Source organism: Lycorma delicatula, chromosome 1 (assembly GCF_047948215.1).
Source record: "Lycorma delicatula isolate Av1 chromosome 1, ASM4794821v1, whole genome shotgun sequence".
NCBI lineage: Eukaryota > Metazoa > Arthropoda > Insecta > Hemiptera > Fulgoridae > Lycorma > Lycorma delicatula.
In genome coordinates, this window is record NC_134455.1 from 392,057,149 (window position 1) to 392,082,061 (window position 24,913).

The following is a 24,913-nucleotide window of genomic DNA, read 5'->3' on the forward strand; positions in this document are numbered from 1 at the left end:
GTGCTATGCGGTTGGACAGAAACCGCAAATTCACCGATCTTCTTCAACGCCAAAACTTTCTGGCTTTGCATGTCGTTGATGGTTTCGACATGCAATCCATTAAAAGTTTTACGAATTTTCTTGACAGGACCACCAGCACAATTTGTAACTTCTCTTGCGATAAGGAATGGACTAACTTTTTGAAAGTTTCCATTTTCCCTTGTAATAATTAAAAATCTTGGCTTTGGTGCGCTATAGCCAAATAGACTTTTCTTTAATTCTTTACTGATTCTATCAGCATCTTTCATTATCCTATCAGATTCTTTACTTTTTTCCTCTTCGCTTGCGGCGAACCAGAGGTTTCTAAACGAGGGTGTTTACGTTTGATTGTTAAATATTCATGAACAGGGGATCCCTTCTGTAGCAAGGCTAGCCGCCGGGGTACACCCCCACTCCAGGGCTACTAACCTTGGAGGTCCGATCCGGTACTCCGGTGGAACCGGCATATGTCCTGGCAGAGAGCGGATGCGCAGTCTCTGCACTGACTCCAGGCTCCTACTCACGGAAGATTTCAGAGCTCCCATGCACCGACATACATGGGCACCATTGCTACATGCTTGCCATCGCAGGGGGCATGTGGACAACGGAAGGGTCTCCGTTACACCTGCAATAACATTGACCTTGGCCGCCACACCGCCAGCTCTAAGAGTGGTATGAATCCATTCCCAAAATCGTTTGTTATTCCATTTCCTGCAGGTAGCCAAAAAACAGTCCGTTTAGTGACCTGAAGTTGGAACCAGGTCAAACTTAACAAAGCATAACCGAGGAATTTACTCGGAACCCCGTTAGCCAGCTATATGTAATGTACGAAAGTACAGCTGTTGCCGCCCTGGACGTGGAACATAGATGTTGTGTTCCAGACGTGGGGATTATCTACCTCAGGGCTAGTGTTTTTTTATTCTCAACAAATTTCAATATTGTCATAGTTCCTAGAAGTCTATTTCTCTTTGTCGGCCCTGATGTCATTTCTTCAACTTGCGTATTCAGAATTATTTCTTATCTGTCTTACGTAATTCTTTAGTGGTCTGCTTGCTTGTAAATTATTTTTGTTATGCCTTCGTTCTCGAATTCCAACACGTTTTCTCTAATCGTTCTCATACTAACACTAAGACACTTCTCTTGTTTTTTACACACACTTTCTCCTGTCCACTGCCTAGCTGTGGTTTCCCCCTCCTTCACTCACGCCATCTTTTCGTCAGAGTAGACCAGACCTTCACCATGTAAACTCGCCATGACTTTTCGCTCTCAACCTTTGTGCTAATATTTTCATCGCATTCATATTCGCATACCCGTTGCGGTATTTCTCTGTCGAAATTATCTCTAGTTCTACCAGTCAGTGGTTCGTTATTTCACCGATCTATATGTTTTGTTTTTGCCTCGTTTCTTTATCAAGTTTAATCTTTAAATTCTGTATATTACGTCTATGCTGAAAGTGCTTCAATTACTACAAACTGCCAGTTCTATCGACGCCGAATCTTCTCTAGCCGCTGATTACATTTTCATCGATGCAGAATCCCCCCGAACTCGTTGCTACATTTTTGAGACACCACGTCCTGCTCAATCTTTAAACCACGTCTCACTGTTGTATTCCTGATACACCACTGCGGACTACGCCCAGGATTACTGTATGTATTCATTTACCTTCATTCACGAGTTCGTCTCTTGCTAATATTTGTGTGCTACAGGCAAGTTCAATTTTCATTATTTATTACGTTAAACAGTTATTTTATCATTAAAAATTTGTGGAACATTCAGTTCATCGTACCTTAAGCAATTTCAAGTTTAATTTAAAAACCAATTAAAATTTATTGTAATTTAATTTTCTAAGTTAATGACTTTCGTTCGTTGCTAAATTTTCAATATTACAGCATTTGTCAGTTAGGCGATAGTTTTCCCGACATACTATGTTTATTTGATGTTTTGTTTTTCTAAATATATAATTGTAAATCTCATTTAATATTATTATTACTGATATGCTGATTTCAGTTGATATTCTTATGTATCATTAAGTTATGTTAATTTCATAATTTTTTTTTAGTTTTTAAGGTTATGATTTAACTTAAGTTCAGTTGTTCTCTTTCTCATTAAAGTCCAATTTCTTTTGGCAAATACGAGCTGTGTTTTTGTTAACTTTACCCTACAGTCAGTATACTTCAGTAATTTAAAGTATATAAATATGATTTTAAAGCGATTTGATAATAAAGAGTGGTTTTTAACTTAATAATCTTTTGATCATAAAAATTAAAAATACGCAATAAAGAGCAAAGAAATATACTTAGCGCATTTTATGTGTACAATCGTGCTGCTTCCACAAACATAAATTCGCTTTATCTCATGATACTTTCTTTGCCCTTATCAGTTTTTATACTTTACCTGTCATTGTATTTTTTATTGCCCAAACAAATATTTCTTCTACTTCAGGTTCATCATGTGCTTCTACATAATATTTCATTCTAGCAGTAGATACATATAATGCTTCTTGAAATTTCTGCCTTAATTTATAAACATACTCTTCAAAATAATGATAAAATTTTACATAAACATTTTTGTAAATAATTTTTTTTGTTGAGAACTGTTAGAAAAAGAGATAAAAAATTGCATTAAAATGGGTCAATGTACTAAGTCTCTAATCCAAAAAATCATTGTGAAACCCTGTAAATTGGAGGTAAAAGACATATCTAAAAAAAGTTGTTGTAAATTTTCTAACTAAATAAAACTTCAAAACATAATTTAATTGTGAGTTAATTGTTAATATCAAGAAAATTGATGTTTAATTGTATATATTTTTTTTTAATTTTTATTTTAAATTTACGTTTTATAGTACAAAATTGTAAGTTCTAAACTGAAAATTTTACACACACACACACACACACACACACACACACATATATATATATATATATATATATTCAAATACAATTTAATTAGCTAATTACACCAATAAACCAATAAATTACTATGGGGATCCACTTTCCATGCATATTTCAGGAATGAATTGTGTTTTTCACTTCCTTGTTCACATTATTTGGTGACAAAAATGATTCAGTGTAAAATTTCATTTTCAATGTTGAAACTGATACTTTATTTGTCTATATAAGAAGAAATTGAGAGGATTGTAACCTGGCTGACCACATTCATGGCCTTCCTTTACTATGCAGCTATTTTAAAATATTTCATTGAGATGCTGAATCAGTAGTGAATAAAATGTTGAAGAATATATACGTTCCGTTATTAGAGAGACATTCTCTACAGCTGTGATAGCTCATTTAGAAGAAAATTTAGATAGGTCTCTTCTGTCCTAAGTCATTGATTGAGAACAAGTAAACAATAAACATAGTGCATTGAGGACAATGTACAATGTTTATTAAAAAAAGATTAGAAATTTGATTGAAAGTTAACGTGAGGGATGCCATCATTCTCAATATGATTATTTCTACAATGCGTAAATTCTGCTGCTTTGCGAAAAATATTTGTTTTGCTAATGCATTATTTTTTCAATAATCATTGGCAGTAATTGATTCACAGGTCATAATCACATTCTTTGGGATGTACGTGCTGATGATGATGTGGATGGAGGCTAATGTTTTCCATTTCTTAACATACATAATTTGTAAACGTATAGAAAAATCATTGTATATATTTGAAAGATTTTGCTGTATCACGAACAGTATCTGTTCATTACTGTTCTTTTTTCTTTATAAATTTATAAAATTAATATGACAATAAAGTACCAAAGAAACCTGAAAAATTCCATATATTTAATTCCTAACATTGTATGAATTATGGAAAAAACTAGCTATATTCTGTAAACAATATTTATCATAACCTGCAAATTTCATTTGTATTTACCCTTCCCTATTAATTTATAAGAATCTACAACTAAATCCCCAAGGCAAAGATAAGAAAATTCATGAAAAATATGAAAAAACAAACATAACAAAAAATGTAATTAGTGTTATAAAGGTAGGCAGGAATATTTATTTTCCTCTCTCTTTTCTGTTAATATGTTTAGAAATAATAAAAAATAGTTAAATAACAAAGTTATGTAATAGTTTATTTATTAAATCCTTTTTTTATATATACTTTATAATTACTTTGTTTCATATTTTATTAATTAAATAAAATTATTTAATATTTTCTTCTTAGATTTTGCAATTTTCTAAGTCTTTTTGTTCTCCACTAGTAATTGATTAAACAATCTTACCCATATTATTTAAAAGTTCAGTTCTCATAACTACAGTAACACTAACATTTGCTTATCCATTAATAAACCTGCAATTAACGATTCAGTCAAACCTATGTTATCATAATTTTACCGTTCTTTTCATCTGACCAGTTATCCTAAAAAACTGTGACAGACTTTCATTCTTGTACATGACTAAACTACATGCCTCTAATATTTCATTTATTTTATCCTTATGTGTTTCTGTTGCAGCTATGGAACTGCATTACAACTGGGAAAACAACGTAGATTTTTGCATCTGGATTTGCTTTTACAAATATGCATTGTATGGAATCTTAATAACTGTTAAAACCTCTTTATCACTGGCAATATGTTGATTCTATTTTCACCAGAATTGTAGGTAATTAAATGTTTGTATTTCTGAAATACAAACAGTTAGTGCAATAAATACTGTTAGTGCAATTATACCAATTGCACTAACAGTTGAAAATTGCAAGTAGTAGAATGTACATGTCTGTTAAGTTTACTATGTTATAATATCTGTCTGATTTTATGGTGTATGTTACAAAACAGAAGTAAATGTGTTTTATAAAGGATAGATTCAAATCTATCTATGCTGAAAAATTTGCAATAACAATAACACAATTTTTATTTGTAAAATTAACATTATAAAATATTTTTTAATTTTAAGTAATTATTACAATTTTTTTTTGAACTGTTTTTCTTGTAGTGTTTTCTTTGGGTTTATAAACATTAATTGCTATCTTCATTTGCCGTTTTCCCAAACGAAAATGAAAAAAATATATATATAAACATTCTCACTATTATAAAAAGAACTAGACATTATTTAAAGTATCCTTAAAAATAAATATATTAGAAAACCTATTGAAGTATAAAAAAAGATAAATATTAAAAACAATCTTCTTGATTAAAAATTATGATTTATCTGTAGGTTTATTGCCTAATTTTATCCTAAGATTACCTTTTATACCCCTTTTATCCATACTCCTTACAGCCTCTACCTCAAAGCACAGTGTATCTGAGATCTTGGCGATAAAGCTTTTCTTCTGATACCACTGAGGGTGGTGGAGAGCATGCTCTAATTTTTTTTTGCTCTAATGCTGGAACTAGATAACACAAGTTAAACTGGAATCAGAATATTGGATCCAGTTCTAGACTGGATGTAACGCTCGCTGGGATGTTTCAGGTGTCTGAATTGCTCGATCTTTCTTTTGGAGTCCTCTCTGTTTTCAGAGGCTTCAATAATAATATTATTTAACAAAAAAGTTATATAGTGTCCAAAGTATCCCAATCTGATGGTAACAGAAATTGAATTTTGCTCTTATTTGCGAAAGACAGTCTATTCTATAGCAAAAACATTTTTACTTTTTACTTTAATATTTCTTATATAAAGAGGAAGTAAATCAATCTAGTATGATTGACAGTACAAAGAAAATTAGTGTCTCACGTGGCTCATTCTACAGAAGAAGTTTAAGTATGTTTAATTAAAATTAATTATTTGTAACAAAAAAGCAGCTTACCATAAGCTGTTAGCTTATCACATTATATTCCTTGTAATTGTAAAGCATAAATTTGCATACATTTGTTTTTAGTAATGATCAATTTAAAAACTTAGTCTTCTAAGAGGTGATGTAGATATGTATGAATGCGTCAAGGGTATATTTACTGTAATTTATATAAAAGTAAACAACTTGTTTGATGTGAAAAAAAATAATTAAACCTTTATCATATAAGTTTCTAAATAAATATTTAATTAATTTACGTAATTAAATAAAATGAATTGTAGATGATCTTAAAATAACCAGGCCTAAAATTAAAAATAAATTAAGTAAATTTATAAACTTAATAATTGTAAACTTTTTATTTAAAACATTTTCAATTTATGTTCTAGTAGTTTAAAAGAATAAATCCATCCTCTGATTCTCTATAAATGATTTTGTTCTATTAGTAGATGTAGCTCAATTATAGATAAATTTCATTGTGAACATATTTTTAAATGCTGTTATATTCACTACAACTTAACCATCTTCCTTCAGTAACAAATGGTAGGTTAAACTATGAACATTCAGAATTTCTTTGAATGAAATCAATACGTCAAGCAGGGGTAATTTTTTGTTGATATTACTAACTTGCAATCATCAGTGGTGAACTTTCATTTTTTTTTTAGTCATTTGTTAACAAAGCAATAAGAGTGACAGTGTCTGGAATGTCTTTGTTACAACAAATTCATCAGCAATGTTCTTTAGATATACTCCCATATTATCAGGTGCTCCTTTCCCACGTCTAACCTCTGAGAAATGCCAAACAGCTTCTTCTGCTTAAAATTTTCCATTAAATAAGTTACAAAAAGTAAAAAATTTTTGTTGTGATATTGTGTTGTGGCTTTGTCACTTAAAATTCGAACTTTTCAACTAGAATTCATTGATTTTATGTCATTATTAACTGGCATCAAGTAGGCAGAACAAAGGCAGGGGATCATGGCAAAGACTTTACGAGATTGTGCGACAACATTTTTTAATCATAGATTTTTCTTGAGAGTTAATAAAATAAACTGCAGAAGAATGCAGGGTTAACTGAACCTTACAACCCTCAAAATGTGCTATTTAGACTAATTCTGCCTTCCTACGTGTCTAATTCTTCAAGAAATTTATATCAATCAATACCTCCTTCCTTAGACTTCCTTTTAATTTTTCTATGTACTGGAATTTGTGGTTAATGTCACAACAGTATTGTATATAAATGTTCTGTAGAAAAGAGAATAATACTCTGTAGTAAAAGTTCTCATTTAAATTTTTTTTTCATAATTTAACCTTCCCATGCATATTTATTTTTAATTTTATGGTTTTCCACTGCTCACAACCGATTAATTGTGTTCCTTCAAACATTGTGATTTCCTTCTATGAATTTTTCTGGATTTTTCAATTTACAACACAAATTGTTTACACATTCATTTGGAGATTTTTCGGAGATTATCTTTTATGTTTTTAGTTTTGCCACAATAAGTTTAATGTTAATATGAATTTGGCAAAGACATGTTTGATTTCCACCTTTGTTCACACAAGCCAGTAAGGACAAACGTACATAAAAAGAATAACTCATGTGTTGATAGTGTTTTGTTTTCTAAACTTTTAGTAAAGATTTTTAGTATATCATTCAGATAACATTTCTGTTTCTTCATCGTATTTCTTTCTAGAACACATGGTAGAAGCCAAATGCAATTATAATTTTTTTTTTTTAAGTTTATTTTTATTATTTTGATTTTATCATTTCTTTGCTCAGTTCCTTTCTTTAATGATAACTTATATATATCTAACTGCCAGAAGATATCAGGAACTTCATGTACTGAATGAACTGGTATTTGCTTATCATTGCTAAATAATAATCACCTCCTAGTTTCTTAGCAAGTGGTGTTCCCACTATATTTTTTTTATCTGTTTCAAAATATTTCAGATGTAAAAAAAAACCAGCAATTGAAACAAAAATTTCAGTTTTGAAATATTTTGAAGTACACTTTCAAAAGAATTATGAGGAAAATTGTAATACTGTATCTGCAGTTCCTCAGACTTAAGTGATATTGAATACATTACCATGTTTGAAAAAAATTATCCATAAAGAATTACCATATATTTTGTTGAAGAGTGAATTGTTTGGCTGTTTCAGTGAGACATTAATAGTAAATATATAATTTATTTTGAAAGTTGCCAAATAAATATCAACTACCAAACCTTACTAGGGTAGGCGGGTCAGCTTACAGTGGAGTTTATTGATGCCCTATTGCTGGGTGGTAGGACAGGGGTACTTTAAATGTAAAATGGCCGCTTGCAAATTAGCTCCATTTTGGAGTAGACTCCATTTAAAGATTTTTGAGTGGTTAAAGTAGCATATTTATGTATTTTGTAAATCTATTGTCACAGCAATGGTAGTAGCTGAGTGGTGAGCGATTCAGCATTCATAATCGAGAGGTCTCGACTTAGTGTAAATGTCTTTTTTTTTAACTTTTATTTTTTCTTAAAAAATATATTTGTAGTATAATGTAAAAAATTATTTACATTAATCCACATGCCTTTTTATTATATATTATGTATTACAATCTAGAAAAAGCTATATGAATATCATGTTTGTTTATTATTAATTTATATGAATATAACAATTTTTAACTTAAAGCGCTTTATAAGGATGAGGAATAGGGTCATACGGGAATGACGGATTAATAAAAAGATAAAAAAAATTGTTTTAAAATAATCAACACTAATAGGCAAGTTTAAAATTAAAATAAATTTATTTATTAATTTTTTCAAGTTTTGTAAAACAAAATATGATTTTTAAGTTAAAAGTTATTCCGTTCAAATAAAATAATAATTAGCAAATATGAAATAGTACTTTTCCTAGATTCTTATAAATATTATTATTTTAAATACTATTTAATAATATGGATGGAAGAAGAAAAACTGGTGCACTCCAAGAAAATGAAGGAACTATGGAACAGAAAAAAAAGCAAACAGAAATGATAGTAGTGATGTGGTCTCTGGTAGACTAGTTAAAAATTAAAAAAAAATCATTGCACTAGTATGCATGTAAGAAAAAAATTAAAGTTAAAAAAAATGACTGGAGGCTTAAACGTCTTGATTTTTAGACTGGAACATTCACCACTAGGCTGTTGTGACTGTAAATACGAGTATACTAATAAGCTTCTTTAACCACTCGAAAAACTGAAACTTCATCATCAAATAGAGTTTATTCCAAAATGGAGCAAAGTTGGAAGCTATTTTTTTGGATTTAAAGTGGAAAACCTTTCTCCTACCACTCTATAAAAGACATCAATAAATTCTGTTTTAAGCTTACCATATAATAATAATAATAATGTAATATATTTAAAGTAAAAACTGAGTACATGGTTTAATAGTAACTATGAATAATCTTAAAAAGTTACCTCTCAAATAATTTTTATAAATGATTTCAAGCAGTACCAAAAGCAGTCACTTTCAATGGACAATATAAGTATTATAGCCATTATCATTTATATGGACAAGTTTAATCGACAGAAGTGATGTCCATAGAAGTGACTAGTTTTTACTAATCACAGAAAAATATGAATCTTATTTTATAAGGTTAATCTAAAATATTTTTATGCTGTAGTAATAGTAATCATCTTTTTCATTAACAACAGCCAGTTTTTTATGTTATATTGTTTTAGTCACCATTCAGTACTGTCCACTAGCGTAACGATTTAAGCTCAGTGATTCTCAGAATTTAGAACACTCTGTGGGATATTTTATGAACTAATACACTTCTCTACAGAAGTGGTAGAATCCTTTGAGAGACATTTAAAAAAAATAATTTTGTTATTAAATTTTTCAGTTCTTTTTAAATATTCTATTTTCTGGATAACTATTTGTAAACATAAAATTAATAAATTCCATTCATAAAAGTAATTTATTTATCATACATAAATATTAACGTATCAACTATTTGTTAAACATGATGATATTCCTTGGAGGCGATATATCACTTCTTGTTGACACTTGAGTAAAATAGGTAATTAACTCTTCAAGTTATATTTTACAAATGACACTTTATTACCTCATTGTAATAATTAATAGTAACAATAATTTTATATTTATTGTCAATAATGACCTTCAATCCTTTTATTATAGTGATCTTATAGATGTAAAAATATATTTTTTCAGTATTTTGATACTGATAAAATAATTTACAGCCAATAAATATCTTTGAAAATATTTTACTGTCATGTTTATATATCATGTCTGAATCAATTTACATTTTAATTTTAGAATAACGTTTTTAAAAAAAATAAACCAAATTCTGTTAAAATAATATTTTCAGCTGTTATTTTCAGTTACTGATACTGTTATTCTCCCCTAGCATTAGCTGAATTATATCTGGCAGTGTTTTGAATATGAATATGTAGTAATATATATAATTTAAATTATTGATATTCTGCAGTTATTTTATTGTAGTCATTTAGTGTATACATTTTATGCACTCCCAACCCCGTAGGGAAGACACCTACCTTGTGACATATATGCACTGGTGACGACATTTTATGCACTGGTAATTTTGCTTTGATTAGTTATTTAACTGAAAATATTTGTGGAAAATTATCCAGTTAAATAATTTGGAAATGGGAGACTCAAGGAGCTATATTTTTTCTTTATTTTTTTCATTGGAAGTGAGAAAATTAACCTAAACCAAATATCCAGTAGCCCATACATACTGGGTTTACCTCCTACTGCAGTGGGACCCACTAAAAAACCACTCCCTCATGTAACGTGGTACTGGAGCTGATGTAAAGACTCAACCTCAGCACCATGTGCATCACAGGCACAACTCACATTCATACAAATATTTACACATCATATTCACACCATATTTACAACTCAATATATACACTATACATGTGGACCCTTCTTAACCTCACACAGCTATGCCGGACTCAGACGGCAGGAATGCATCCCCCAGAAGCCATTAGTGACAAAAATGCCGAGGCACCCCTGCCACCTGCCCCCAAAAGGCTGGCCTCCAGTGCCATCCTCATCTGACATCATCGCTGTCCTCCTCATGTTCTTCCTCCAGTAGCTTCTGGTGCATTCTTCTAAACCACTGAGCACACATGGTCCAACCCTCACTGGATGAGAGCATCAACTACTTGACTCTCCCCAGCGAGTCCAAACCGTCACATGGTAATTCTTTCTTCCACCTGGGAACCACGAAAAAATGTCCATTTCTTCGCAATTCTGACATTGATCCGTATGCCTCCTTTCAATCCTGCAGATGTAGATCCCAAACAAACTGTGATAATTTAGCCAATGCCCATCCATAAGTCCACCTCCCCATGTGGTCTATTGACCCATGCAGCTACCTCTGGGATCAAATAATATCTCCAATGTCCTTCTTTTCCATTCCTCCACCTTTTCTGCCATTCAGTAAACATGCAGCTCCTCGCCTCCTCATTGTCTTCTGTGGCCACGAAGTCAAACAGCGGCATTCCCACCACCACTAGTGAATCATTCAGGGAAACTGTCCTGTGTAGTTGGACCACCCTGATTGCCAACTTCCTATATATGCTGTTAAGCCTCCGGCCATTTCTCCTCCCTATCCTGAAGGCCTCCCGCTATACCGGTGCTGCATACAATATGGCCAACACCATAGATAGTAACATTCTGCGTTTATGCCCTGGGACCCCAGACATTGGCCATCAGTGTCGAGGACTTTCTCTCCCTCCACCTTCATGGCCACCTGTTGCAGATGGAAGGCGAAGCCCCTTGACTTATGCAGCCACACTCCCAGATACTTGGCCCCAACCTTCAGGGCAGCCTCCTCCTCAACTACTTTGATAGAAAATGGTGATATACGCCATCTCCCTGTCATCAATACAATTTCTGTCTTCTTGGCTGCCAGTTGTAGTCCCTGCCTCTGAAAATAGGCCTTAATTTTTTCAACCGTCCCTGTTGCAATCCTCACCACCTTATACAGTTCCTTCTCTGTCACCACCACTGCCAAATGATTAGCGTATGCTACAAACTCCACTTCAGGCGGCCATTCCTTCCGAAGGAGGTCATCATACACCATGTTCCACAGAATTGGGCTTAGGATTGACACCTGTGGCACCCCATGTTGTATGGGTACAATGACGTCCTCTCTTTCTTCGAACATAATTCTCAATTTCTTTCCACTGCGATACTTTTGTACCATCCTCAGCAGGTATAGCGAGCGAGATTCTTCTTCCCTCCCAACTGCCACAAAATGGCCTCCCATCTCACCACGTTGAAGGTGATGGTGACATCCAGGAGGACGACCAAGGGAATCTTCCTCACATGCCTGGAACCCTGGGCCGCCCCCTCCACCACCTTCCACTCTTCAGACACCTTCCACTGCACTACTGCCCTTTTGTAAGCTATATTGTTTGTCAGAGAAGCTTCCTGACCTTCACATATCCTCCTGCAGCTTGTTCGCCAATATAATTTTTAACAGCTTAGCCATATTACCAAGCAAGCAAACCGGCCTGTTTGTTGCTGGGCCACTCTCTCCCCCAACGTTTATAGTTTTTTTTTAATCATTTTATCTAGTATATATCTAACTTTATTTATTTTATCCAACATTTTTATAATTATCTAGTATTATCAGTTTTGATAGATTTTCAGGTTTGGAGTATTTAAAGCAAATGCTACTTAATTCTATTAGCTTGTATTATTCTTAGAAAAAATTCATGCATTGTTATTTTTTTTCAGTTTACATAATTATTTTAAATCAATACTTATTGTATTTATTAATTCTTTATTTACTTAAATCTTGTTTTTTAAATAAATAATATACTTTTCTCATTCAATATATTGTGCTTGCTGTTGCAACGGTTACATTCATCATCCATGACAAAGAACATTAGCAAAGTTTTGCAAATGACTTTGTTATTTTTAATTTTTCAAAATTATTTCCATCACACATTGTACACTTCTCCATCCTTCAAAACCAGTCTTCTAAAAAGTCTGCCTGTGCTCACTCATCATCCTAATAATAAATTAGAAATTAGGACGTCATCTTCACTTGTAAAATGCCTCCCTTTTACTGTTCTTCACCTGGGAGAACTGCGTGAAGTCACATGGAGCAAGTTAAAGACCAGGAGGAGTGCTTTAACCCTGCTCAAATACTCAGAGCAAACTTTAAAGCAGTGTGCTAGAGCATTATTGTGTAAAAAAAATCATGTGTTCATCGATGAGTTTGCGCACAGCTTCTTGAGAGCTTCAACAACTTTAGGCAGGCATTCATCAGTATACCACATCCCTGCAATCCCTGCATCCCTGTTTTCTGAGTTTCCAACACAACTCACTCTAAAACTTATCTTACACTAAAAAATATGGCCACCATTTTCTTCTTCATCGATCTGGATTTTCAAACAGCCACAAAGTTCTCCTCATCTTCAAACCCACACTTTGTTCCAGGTCTTGGTCAGGATGTCATAATAGTACTTCCAAGTTTAATATCACTTGTCACAATACTATTCACATAAGGAGAACTTTTTTGCATTTCACAGCAACATGAAACACAGTGTACAATTTGATCACATTAGTCAAGTTATGTGGCACCTGAAGGGTACAAAGCCTTCTAACGTGAATGTGATTTCATAGAATTGGATGAACTACTGGTGCACTAAATGTCAAGGACATCTCTATTGGGTGGTAGGTCACACACCTGTCTGTCTCAAGAATTTTTTGTGTTGCAACAATGTTGCTGTCAGTCCAGACAATACCCTCATATTATTATTAATAATAATAATATGAGGGTATCTGCTCCAAGCACAGAAGTTATTTCCTCTAAACATTGATCCTTAACCCATGATAAAAATTCTAGTGCAAAATTGCCTGGTATTCAGTTTTCAACTACTGTGACATCATTTCCTCGTTTGACTAACACAGCTAAAAATCAAATGACACACAATGACTAGTGTGGCTACAGTGTAAGTTGGGATCTGTCAAACAAGCGTTAACTTGTAGCCGCTTGTGCTGAACCACTCTGATATATTTCAAAACTTTCCTGCTGCCTTTGTTTGAGTTGAACTATCGTAACATGCATATTCTTTACAAAGGAGCCTGTGAGGCCATAATGTTGTAAGCTGTGCCCGTCTGGGCTCATCGTTTACGATTCCAGTGTTATAGGAATATTCTTTTGCAAGCCCACTGTTAGCTGTTGTCAGTAGTTACAGAACTGTCTCGCAAGAGGCAGTCACTGTGATCACCGGCATAAAACCCCTTGACATCTCGGCTAAGAAACGTAGCCAGCGATATATTTCCAAGAAGGGAGGCCTTCTAACGTCTGGGCGTATGCGAGAAATGTTAGACCAAGGTTTTGACTCTTGACAAGCTAGGTGGAACAATTCTTCTACTGGTCGAAACACACATTGTATTTTTCCAAATGTTAGGGACTTGCGAGCGATTAGCTGGGTTTCCTCCAATCGGCATATTACTCAATTTCTTTCGGGATATGGTGCTTTCAAGGATAGTTTGGCTAGGTTTAGGTTGGATGACTCCAGATTGTGTTCGGACTGTAGGGTCGATGACACGGTGGGACATGTCCTGTATGTCTTTCCCATGTACGAAGCTGAGCGTACCAGAGTTGTTAGGGAACTTGAGTGAGTAAACTCCTTCTTTGATCTGCGGGTCACTGGAGGACAGAGATTGGGCAATTGTTGCTTGCTTCCTTCGATTCCTCACCCTGCGCAGGACGGCCGAAGGGATCTAGTATAGGAACCTGGGTGGCTAGGGTCTGCCTGGACAGTTTGACAAGCCAAAGGTAGGCGCTTTGACAGCAAGCCACGCTTAGCTAGAATTGAGGTGACTAAATAATAAAACTGTCGGCAGAACGACGACTGCACTGCCGATGGGCATGGAATGCCATGCAGCCGTGAGGTGTAGCGGCGTTTTGACGAGGGCAGATCAGAATGAGCAGACCGACACTGTCAGCGGGATGCGGCTGCACTGCCGATGGGCATGGGACACCATGCAGCCGTGAGGTGTAGCAGCATCTCGACTAGAGTTTATGTTGTGAATGTCACGCGGGATTGTGCGATGGATCCAAGTGTGAGTAGGAGGTCTGTCCGCCTCTCCCTAGTGAACCAGACCGGAGTGTCTTCCTTTACGGGGTTTGGATGGTGCCCTTTGTGTATATATATAAACTGTTCTTATGCCATCAGAAAGAGGATAATTTCAGTGCAGTGGTATCATTTACAATTAACATAATACTATTAGTGAGACAGTAAATATGTGAAAGAAAAATTCTCCACAATTCTGATCAATAACAGTACTCTTCTTAGTTTACTGATCAGAATAATATTACAACAAACTTGTTATAAATCTGTGAATGTACCGTTTACTATGTACTAGCCGATGCAATAATGAAAAGTGCCTTTTGATAAAGTGTTACTAATTAAATTGCTGATCAGAGCAGTAGTGAAAGGAAAACTTGTCTTTACATCTGTTGAATGCCTCAGCTCAGTTATAAGTAAATATTGTAAGCTTAACTTAACAGTGAATACTATTTTGCATACCAATCATCCATCAGTTAGTTTTTCTTGCACTTGCTTTATTTATGGCTGGCCTATCCTGTTTTTATGAAACCTAATGATTGAGTTGGTTTGTATTTTTTTCTGTTACTTGGCTTGCTATGTCAACTACTGTAATAGTTAATCTGTTTGGTTTAATATCTATCTTATGTTTCATAATAAAAATATCCATTTCTTTTGGGAATAAGACAAAGCTGGTTTCATACATGACTTATCAGAAATACATTATTTAGCAAAGTAAAATTTATCACAGGATGATATAAATATTCTATTAAGACAATGCTTCTTATATTAGTAACAATGTTAAACATATTGCTGTATAAATCTTCCATTATATTAAATATTTATTTATTTTTTATTACTTTTTTTAGTTTAACTGAATCTGATGTGCAGTTTGAATAAATATTTTTCTGAATAAATAAGTATTTCCACACAGCTAGCTCACAGGATCTACCCATTGTGAGGGCTGTAATGGGAGTAGAGTAGTAGGGTAGGTCTCATGCAATTGGTTTGCCACCACTGTTTTCAATACCCTTCATGAGTTGGACCGGAAAACATCGGGGCTTTCTTCTTGAAGTGTATTATAAGAAAACCTAGTCTCTGATAGCGACTCAGAGAGAGTTCTGTACACACTTCACGCCTATAATTTTTAAAACCCATTAAATAAAACAGTTTTTTATGTACTTTTTAGAAATATATTCAGTTTTTTGTAGGTAGATTTTTTTCGTTTTTTATACCTCTTCAAAATGTGGGAGATCTTTACGCCCCACTCTGTATATGTATCTGATATATACAATTTGTTCCTTCATATTTTGTTTTTTCCAAACGTTGTGTTAAATTCTTCAATTTTAAGGTTATTAAAATTTTTATTTTTATATGCAATATATAAAATTCACATGATTAATGGCTGAATATGTGTTCTGTTTCAATGAGGTGATTTACAAACACTGATTCTGCTGAGTAGCACATGCATATGTTCTGTGTATCTATGGATGAAGTTTCAGTGAATACCGCAACTTATCACATTACATCATCAATCTACCACACAATCCACATAATAATCTACATCATCATTAACTTGCAATAAATACTGCAAAAAAAATGGATGTACATTCACCCATAATTATAAAAACAGGACAGACATGTAAAGACATCAAAGGCATTGGTATTTGTCTATACAACTTATTGGTAAAAACCAATATTTTACATGCAGCACCAAGGCATAACATCAAGATCTCAATATGTAATAATAATAATTTATAAACATACCAAATCGAAAAATAGAGAACATATTAAATGAATAAATGAGGTGTAAACAAAATACATCATAGAACTACATACTAAAAGATTTTTAATGCCTTAAGACAGGCAATTGAGCTAATTATTAGCTCAATCTTCAGATAACACTTATGAAAGAACAATTTCTATATAATTTGAAAAAATTGTTGATAATTTTTACTATTTATTTAATTATTTATGATGTAATTAAAAAATGTTACTTGGTTATCATTGCCAAATTGTTTTTCACGGCAATGATTTCATAGCAAGAAAGGTTCAAACCTGACTGAGATTCCAATCCAGAACATTCTGGATGAAAGGGAGAAAATACCATTCTGACAAAGAGGTCGGCTATTATTTCACTAAGAAATTAAAAAAAAAAATTACATACAACCTAATTAATACATACTTCCAGCATCCCAGAATAAATTTTTCTGGGTGCAGATGAATATATTTGTAAACAACGAATGTGACCGTGATATATTATCAAAAATATTGGCAACATCATACTTCACAAGGAAACAATCTTACATAAGCGATAACATACCTGAATAAGTTTTCTCAGTATTATAAAAAGTAGCCAACAACAGATAACCGGTAGTTATACTTATTCACAACACCTCAAAAACCTAATTTCGCATATGTAACTTCTTAGCAATTAGGATCAATGTCACAGAACCCCCAACAAGGAGTCTTACCCTTTAAGACCTCGGGGATTGGCATCTCTACAGCCTTTTCATTTTCCTAGGTAGCCTTTTTTTTATGCTGCTTTTTTCCCACTACATGCTGAACGTCTGAACTTTTCCGCCACATACTTATACCACAAACACTATGCAAATTACTTCATGTACCTTTACACAGCAACACAACAATATTATAGACTGTTTCTTCTTACATTTACTCTTGGTAGTGTTGTGACACAACTTATGAAACGGAAACAAAAATTTTTTTAACTAACACAAGGTAGAAACTATTGTGTAACGGGTGGATGGTTCTATGTAGTGAGTCTCAAACTATGTCCTTTGGGCATCTGGGCAAACCCAGTATGTATTTAGCTGTATCATCTGTATTTACAATAAATCACTTATTAATCAACATTTTAATATCCTTAAAAGTTAAGAATTTATAGTTTGGAAATAACAAAAAAATCAAGGAACAAATTCTACTTATCACATATACAGAGTGGGGCATAAAGATCTCCTACATTTTGAAGAGGTATAAAAAATGAAAAAATCTATTTAGAAAAAAACTGAATGTTTCTGATAAGTACATACAAAACAGTTTTATTTAATGGGTTTTAAAAATTATATCAGACAGATAGCGATCGTCATTGTTAGTACATTGCTGAAGATGTTTTTGTAAGTTCTTCATATTGTCCGTGTTAGCTCAGGCAGAGTGATATTGATTTCCTGTCGGATCCGTTCCTTCAAATCCTCAAGTGGTAGAGGACGATGTTTGGAAACGTTTACCTTTAGGTATCCCCAAAGGAAAAAGCCACATTGGCTTAAATCTGGTGACTGTGCTGGCTATCCCACATTTCCCTAAACGCCCAGGGAGACATCAAACCAAGGTGAGATCAAATGCTCAGGGAACATTTCCCTCAACACCCTTAGCGAGGCACAGAAAAGTCAACATTTCAACATACCGGTCAGCAGACACAATTACTATTGCACCACCTTCCTCAAAAAAGTACGGGCCAATCACACCAAAATCGGCACTGCACCCTAAACGGTTATGCGAGGAGAGTGAAGCAGTTGTTCTTGGAGTTCACAAGGGTTACATTCAGCCCAGTAGCAAAATTTTGCTTGTTTACACCTCTACTCAGATGGAAGTGACCCTTATCGCTACTCAAAATAACAGCTGCAGTGGGAACCTGTTGAAGAATTTCCGCACTTATTGCTTTACATCTCTCTCACTTAATTCTTGACGCAACATAATTTTGTAAGGATGCAGTGTTAAATCGGCATGCAGAATTCTCCTCAAACTCCAACTTGATATCACTAGTGCCGTGACATGCTTATAAATGGAATGCTTTGGCTATTGGTGAAGGGATGCTCTTACTGTTTCCAGATTTTCTGGTGTTCTAATGGTCATAGGTCTGCCAGGTGATTTTCTTTTCAATGTTAATTCAGTCGCCTAAAGGTTAAAAATTCATAGTATAATTGTTTTTCAATTTGGTACAGATGCATTTTGACCAAGCATGAAGTGTGTACGGAACGCAGTCTGAGTCGCTATCACAGACCGGTTTTTCTTATAATACACTTCAACAACAAAGCCCTGATGTTCACTGGTCCAACTCATGATGGGTACTGAAAACAACATGATGGGTAGAGACAAACCAACTGCTTGAGACCTACCCTGCCTCTCTACTCCCACTACAACCCACACAGTGACCCCTCAAAATGAGGGAGTTCTTAATGTCTCACCTGGTATTACTCAAACAATAATTAAAGAGATTTCCTAATCACTTTAAATTGGTAACACTTAGTCCAGTGAAGACACTACATAACTTTTTTTTTCTTTTGATAAACATATTTTGAAGAACAATTTCCGTTTTGAATGACGATCATTGATTATTTCATTGTTTTAAATGATCTCATGGTTTTCCTGTTGGCCGGTGAACTTTTTTCTGGAATATAATCCAGTTTTGTTTTGTGATGATGTTTAATTATCTTTTTATTTTTTTAATTGATAATAACACTGTAGAAGCTTGAAGCTTATGTGTGTGATACGGAAATTTAATTTTTAGTGTATGAAAAATGCCATGCCTAACTGGATTTCGAACCCAGAATCTCCAAATGAAAGGTTGAGACACTTCCAGTCCACCACAGAGGTCGACGGAATGGTGGAGTAATTATTTTTAATATTTCTAAATATAATTTAAAGACTAGAAATTTACATTAAAACTATTTTTATGACATTATTAACCAAATTTGCTAGAAAAAAAGGTTTTTTATTATGTTAAATTTCTATTATAAAAATATATACTATTTAGTAATATTTTCCTGTCACTTTTGCAACCTTCTTCAGTGACACTAAATATAAAAATAAGTAAAATATTTGTTATAAGCTAAAATAAATTTGGTTCCATATTTTAAAAGAGATCAATAGTTATATACAACCTTTAGTATTAAACAACATGCAATTTATAAGTAGAAAATACTTTTGTTGCTAGGATGTGTGTGAAAGATTTGTAGTGAAAAAATGATACCGTTGATTTACCAGTTTTGATATGTATTTTTTGTATATGAGATATTTTCATGTATATGTATATTTTAGGATGCATGCTTTTATTTTTTCGTATTTTTATATTCATACAAATTTTTGGACAGGAGTATTTTAAAAATATCTTAAAGTTCAAAACAACAATGCATTTATGTATTTTTATACTTGCGAGTTTGGAAGCTTTAGAGCAGATTTATTTTAGAAAATAATTTTCAGCTATTTTTGTGTTTTCTCTTACTTTTAATTACCACATTTGTGTAACTGATCTGATTTAAATATTACTGCATTATCTATTTTTTACAATACATTTTATTGTGTATGTAATGCACTGTAAATTAAAGCTACACTGATTAATGTTTCTGCTTTTAATTTAGTTTCATTTCCTAATTTACTGCTAAATCAAAGTTTTCTCCCATTTTATTTCTTTTAAAATTTAATTTGTGTTCACAGGTCTGGAACAAAGTATATCTTGGCATCTTTCTGGAAATCTTGGCATTGACCAAAAAGTTGCCAAATAAGCATGTTGTGAGCTTCATGGAGAAGAATGGTTTACTTTATGGGAATTTTGTTTTGCTACCAGATGTGGAGGTATTAAATTATTTGATCGTTTATCTGTGTAACTTTAATTTGATTAAATTAAACTGCAAGTAGGAGTGATTTTCTTATTCTGTATTAAGCAGTAGTATTTATACCAGGTTATTTTACAATAGAAATTACCACATTAGTATTTAGCACTATCTGTCACATCATTTATACCACTAGGTCAGTGAAATACATGGGTTCAAAAGATGCTACTCAGATTTGGTTTCTCTGTTCATTAAACAGTAGTCCCTATTGTAAACAGAATTAAGGTATTATCTATAGGGGTGATTTCTGATTGTATTCCATCGGTTTGAAGTGTTGATGTGTAACAGTATATTTGGCTCTGTGAAGAAGGCAATAGAAACTATTTGACTGTTTAATATCTTTGACATTGTATGCTTATTTGACAACAGATATGCTGTATTAGTAAGTGATTTGGCTCCTAAGAGGTTGCTGACATTCATTTTTATTATACTTCTGATACTTGGTTGAACAGATATCAGGATTGGCAATTAATCGGTAGTAAATTAAATTTCTTAGATGATTTCTAATATCTGTTGGCAAGAGTTTTTTTATTAATTTCCTCATATAGCTATGTACGCTTCTGAGCAGTGATGAAAAAAATAATAATTCAGTTAATTGTTTTAGCCAGTGACCAAGAAAGAAGAACAAGGAAAGTTATTACTTTGTTTGCTTGAAATGTTTAAACTAAGAGACCATTTCATATTTTTCAACATCATTTTTTCTATTGTAGTATTGCAATTCTCTTGACTAAATTTCATTTTATAAGAGCTATATGGATCTAATTAATAAAATAGAAAAATAGGCAGGATGTTTCTTAGGTATTTCATTTTTCAGATTCAGACAAACTGTTGATAAAAGATTTGGAAAATTGTATTTTTTCATTACCTTCATAGGTAGATGAAGGCATACATACTCAAAATCACTATAACATTATCTTACTTTCTTATTAGAAGATCTAGATTTTTTTCGCGATAACTATTGATGTGAAATATTTTTTTTTTAATACGCTGTAACAGATTTGGAGAAATTTTTCTGAGAAAATTTCATCATTGTGTGAACAGTATATTCTAAATTAAGAGCATGTTACATTTTATCGGGTCATTTTTATAGAGATGTTTTTTCAAGTTTTTAAACCACAAGATAGCTTTATTTAGTTATCTTAATCTTTAGATAACGGCATTAGTTGGCTTGCAAGGATTCAGTTGTCTTGTTTTTATCTTATTTTTCCACCACACATTTGGCTAGCTTTAATGATAGTCTGAGGAATTCACCGCATAGTTAGGATAAAGTAATTTTAAGACTGGGTGTTTAGATTAGATGATTTTAAAGAAAGAAATGGAAATAATTTTAAAGAAAGAGAAATGAATGGTTTCATCTATTTGCAGAGGTAGTGTTAGTTAATAAATTTTCTTATTACTGCAGCCTTGTTAAATTTTGTATTGATTACATTGAAAATAAATCGTAGTGATTTTTACAAAATTTAATGAACAAATTCAAATTTAGATATTTTAATAATTGCTGATATACTGCTAAACAGATAGTTTTCATAAACTATTTCATATACAGTGGTTTTTTCTGAACACAATTCCCATAAGTTGGTTAACTGTGTTATTACCGTATTTGAACTTGCTGACTTACAAATTTTACAGCTTGTCTTTTAAATTTAAATTCTTGGATTGTTAAGAGTTTTTATTTTTTCATGCTATCAGCTATCAGTTATCAAAGTTTTTATTAGAAATTTATCAAGAAGAAATATCTTATGAATTATCAAAATGTTATATACCAAAATATTTTCCTGTGTATTGTTAAAATTATTTTTAACATAGTTAAAACTTTCAGGACTCTACATTAATTTCAAACTATTCATAATCAAAGTGTAAAATTAACATTATGCTTTTGTGTAAAAAAGTAAAATGAACAGCTAAACTCTGAAATAATGAAACGTAGATTTATTTGAACTAAAATCTAATTTAGTAAATTTTCTAAAATTAACTTTCAGCTATTTTTATAAAATCCTTTCCCTTTTTAATAGTAAAAATCTATTTCTTTTGCAGAAGACGGAATCTAATTTAATAACTAACGTTTTAATAATCTTCAATTGTTAATTGTGATAACACTGCATTTATTGAACGACCGATTACGCATTTACTGCAGAGTCTTGAATTATCATCATAAATCCATTAAATCGATTTTGATATTCGCAAGGTATATCAATAATTTTTCAACTGAAAGACATTTGTTGATAGGAAATAAATAAAAAATTTATAAATTCAAAAAATGTTTTTATTTTATTATTACTATTAAAGTTAAAATTCAAATAATGATTTATAATACATTTATTGATATTTATTCATAATTTTCAATCCAGATAAACAAACATCAATTACAATTTTATTTTTTCATATTAAACGCTAATCATAAAATATCAATGCGGGCTGCTGTATGTTTTTCTTGTTTATCCATTTTTACTTTTTATAATTATTCTGGGAAAATCTGAAATAAAAAAAATATTATATAAAATGGACTGAAATAGATTCTTCGGCATTAAATGTTTAAAACATTAAAATGACCCTTTTTTAAATGTACAAAGGAATAAGTAATCTGCATTATCGAGAAAACTAGAAAACAATTCAGGAATCTCTGGATTCATATTCTAACGGAATTACTTAGAAGTTATCTTGTTACGTAAAGGCTAATCATTCGGTTTTTATAGTAATGAATAAGATCCATTACAGTATTTTCTTAAACTTACAGCTTAATAAAAAGATGGCTAGTAAAAGTTCTTAGATAGGAGAAGATTGTCTATCATCATTTTCTGATATTTTAAAACTAAATTATTCAGACAACTGGTTTCCATAAATATCTCGATTCAGGATTTTCCCACTGAGAAACTGAATAAAAATTACACAATATTTTGTTTTATATGCCTAATGTGCACTTTACAATTTTTTTAGCTTGTGAACAGTAGCAAGCAACTACTAACCCTGTGAGATGAGTATGATATGTATTGCTTGTAAATAAAAAGGTAGTCACGTGTGGACTCAGGAAGATCATTCCTGAAACGTGTCGTTAATTGAACTCCAACCATTAACGTACATCTGTTATCCACTGTGTATTACAAAAATGTGCTGTTAAATACCTGATTTGTGACGGCGATTTTTAAATTAAGTAACCAGATGTCTTAAAAAAGATTATGAAGTCAAAAACTTAACATTTTTCCAATTTTTCTATGATTAAAGGGAAAACAAACTATTAAATTATATATTCCCTTAAAAAACAAGAATTTTGTTTGTAATAAGCTATTTATGTTATATCATAGAATTGATTAATTATATTATACTACCAAAAAGAAGAAAAATACGTATATTATTACATATAAATTTTTCCCTGTATAATATTTTATTATATATATATATATATATATATATATGTAAATATCCTATTTCAGTGATTACTTATTATTACACTAACAACTTGCAGTTAAACGAAACAGCTATTTTCATATTTAGAATTCTAAGATTCTGAAATGACACAAAAACCACAAGGAAATTGAATTATACAAAGAAAAAGATTTAAGAGAAATGAAAAAGATGAAATCATATACATTTTTATGTATGGCAATAAATTTTTATTTTATTTTGACTGAAATAAAAGCAACATACACACAGGTGATGTAAAAGGAAGGAAAAGACTTCACATTTCAAAAATGAGAGTTTCTAAGACGTAGAAACAAGCGCCGATCCCGTAATTTCAAAATCACTACTATATTTTGCATAGGTGACATTGCTATGGCTTTTCTAGACTTAGTAAAAAGACGCTTTGCCGTGGCATTTTTTGTTTATGAAAATATATGCTGATATAAAAATCGTTTAATAAAACATATTCTTTTGTAGAAGTATTCAAAAAGCAGCTGTGTCATCTTTCTTAGTGAATTTGAGAATGGTAAAATTTGGAAGAGCTCATACAATAACGGAAGAGTTACAACTGCACAGCTGCTAAATTTGGTGACTTATATGTTGAGTGAATTGTCCCTTATCAAATGACCCGCAGAATTGAAGGCATGGCATCTAACGTTAAAGAAATGTTAATATCTTAAGTAAAAACACAAAATTTTTGTGTTGAATATTTATTCGATGCAAATAACATCTGCTTAAATATTCAAAATCTGGATGTCTTCTTTGCAGAAAATAGACTGCACTAAAAGCAGTGCGTTAGCTTTTGTTTGAGGGTGCTCGACCAATGACAGGAAAATTTGGGGATGTCGCATACGAAAAATTATATTCTCATTAATTATACGGATGCCTGAATAGTTAAAACATGTTCCCAGGAGGCCGTCAAAGTCGTCAAATTTATGAAATCTCGGAGTTTGAACTCTGTTTATTTTTGAAACCTTGTTCTGAAATGGGCAACAACACCATTCAGTTATTGATACACATGGTAGTGAAATGGCTTTAATTAGGAAACATTTAAAGCAGGTTGTTTGAGCT

At 32.2% G+C, this 24,913-nt stretch overlaps 2 protein-coding genes and 1 long non-coding RNA gene across 4 annotated transcripts in view; 2 read left to right on the top strand and 1 right to left on the bottom strand.

The window, feature by feature from the left end:
* Positions 1-24,913, bottom strand: part of LOC142317360 (uncharacterized) — a 418,387-nt gene that overhangs the window by 280,258 nt on the left and 113,216 nt on the right. The window contains exon 18 of one of the 2 annotated variants that reach the window (XM_075353849.1): positions 22,688-22,919. The exons of the other annotated variant lie outside the window; for it this stretch is intronic. Within the exon in view, the coding sequence (XP_075209964.1) occupies positions 22,905-22,919 (15 nt within the window). The 3' untranslated portion in view covers positions 22,688-22,904. Of the gene's footprint in view, positions 1-22,687; positions 22,920-24,913 lie in introns of those variants that run through there. 2 annotated transcript variants of the gene reach the window in all.
* The window catches only part of LOC142317363 (uncharacterized), a 427,416-nt gene that overhangs the window by 96,201 nt on the left and 306,302 nt on the right, over positions 1-24,913 (top strand). The window lies entirely within an intron of this gene.
* LOC142317366 (uncharacterized) lies at positions 1,531-22,693 on the top strand. The gene is made up of 4 exons (XR_012754721.1): positions 1,531-1,724; positions 4,475-4,622; positions 20,271-20,408; positions 22,481-22,693. It is a non-coding gene; the product is annotated as an uncharacterized LOC142317366 (long non-coding RNA).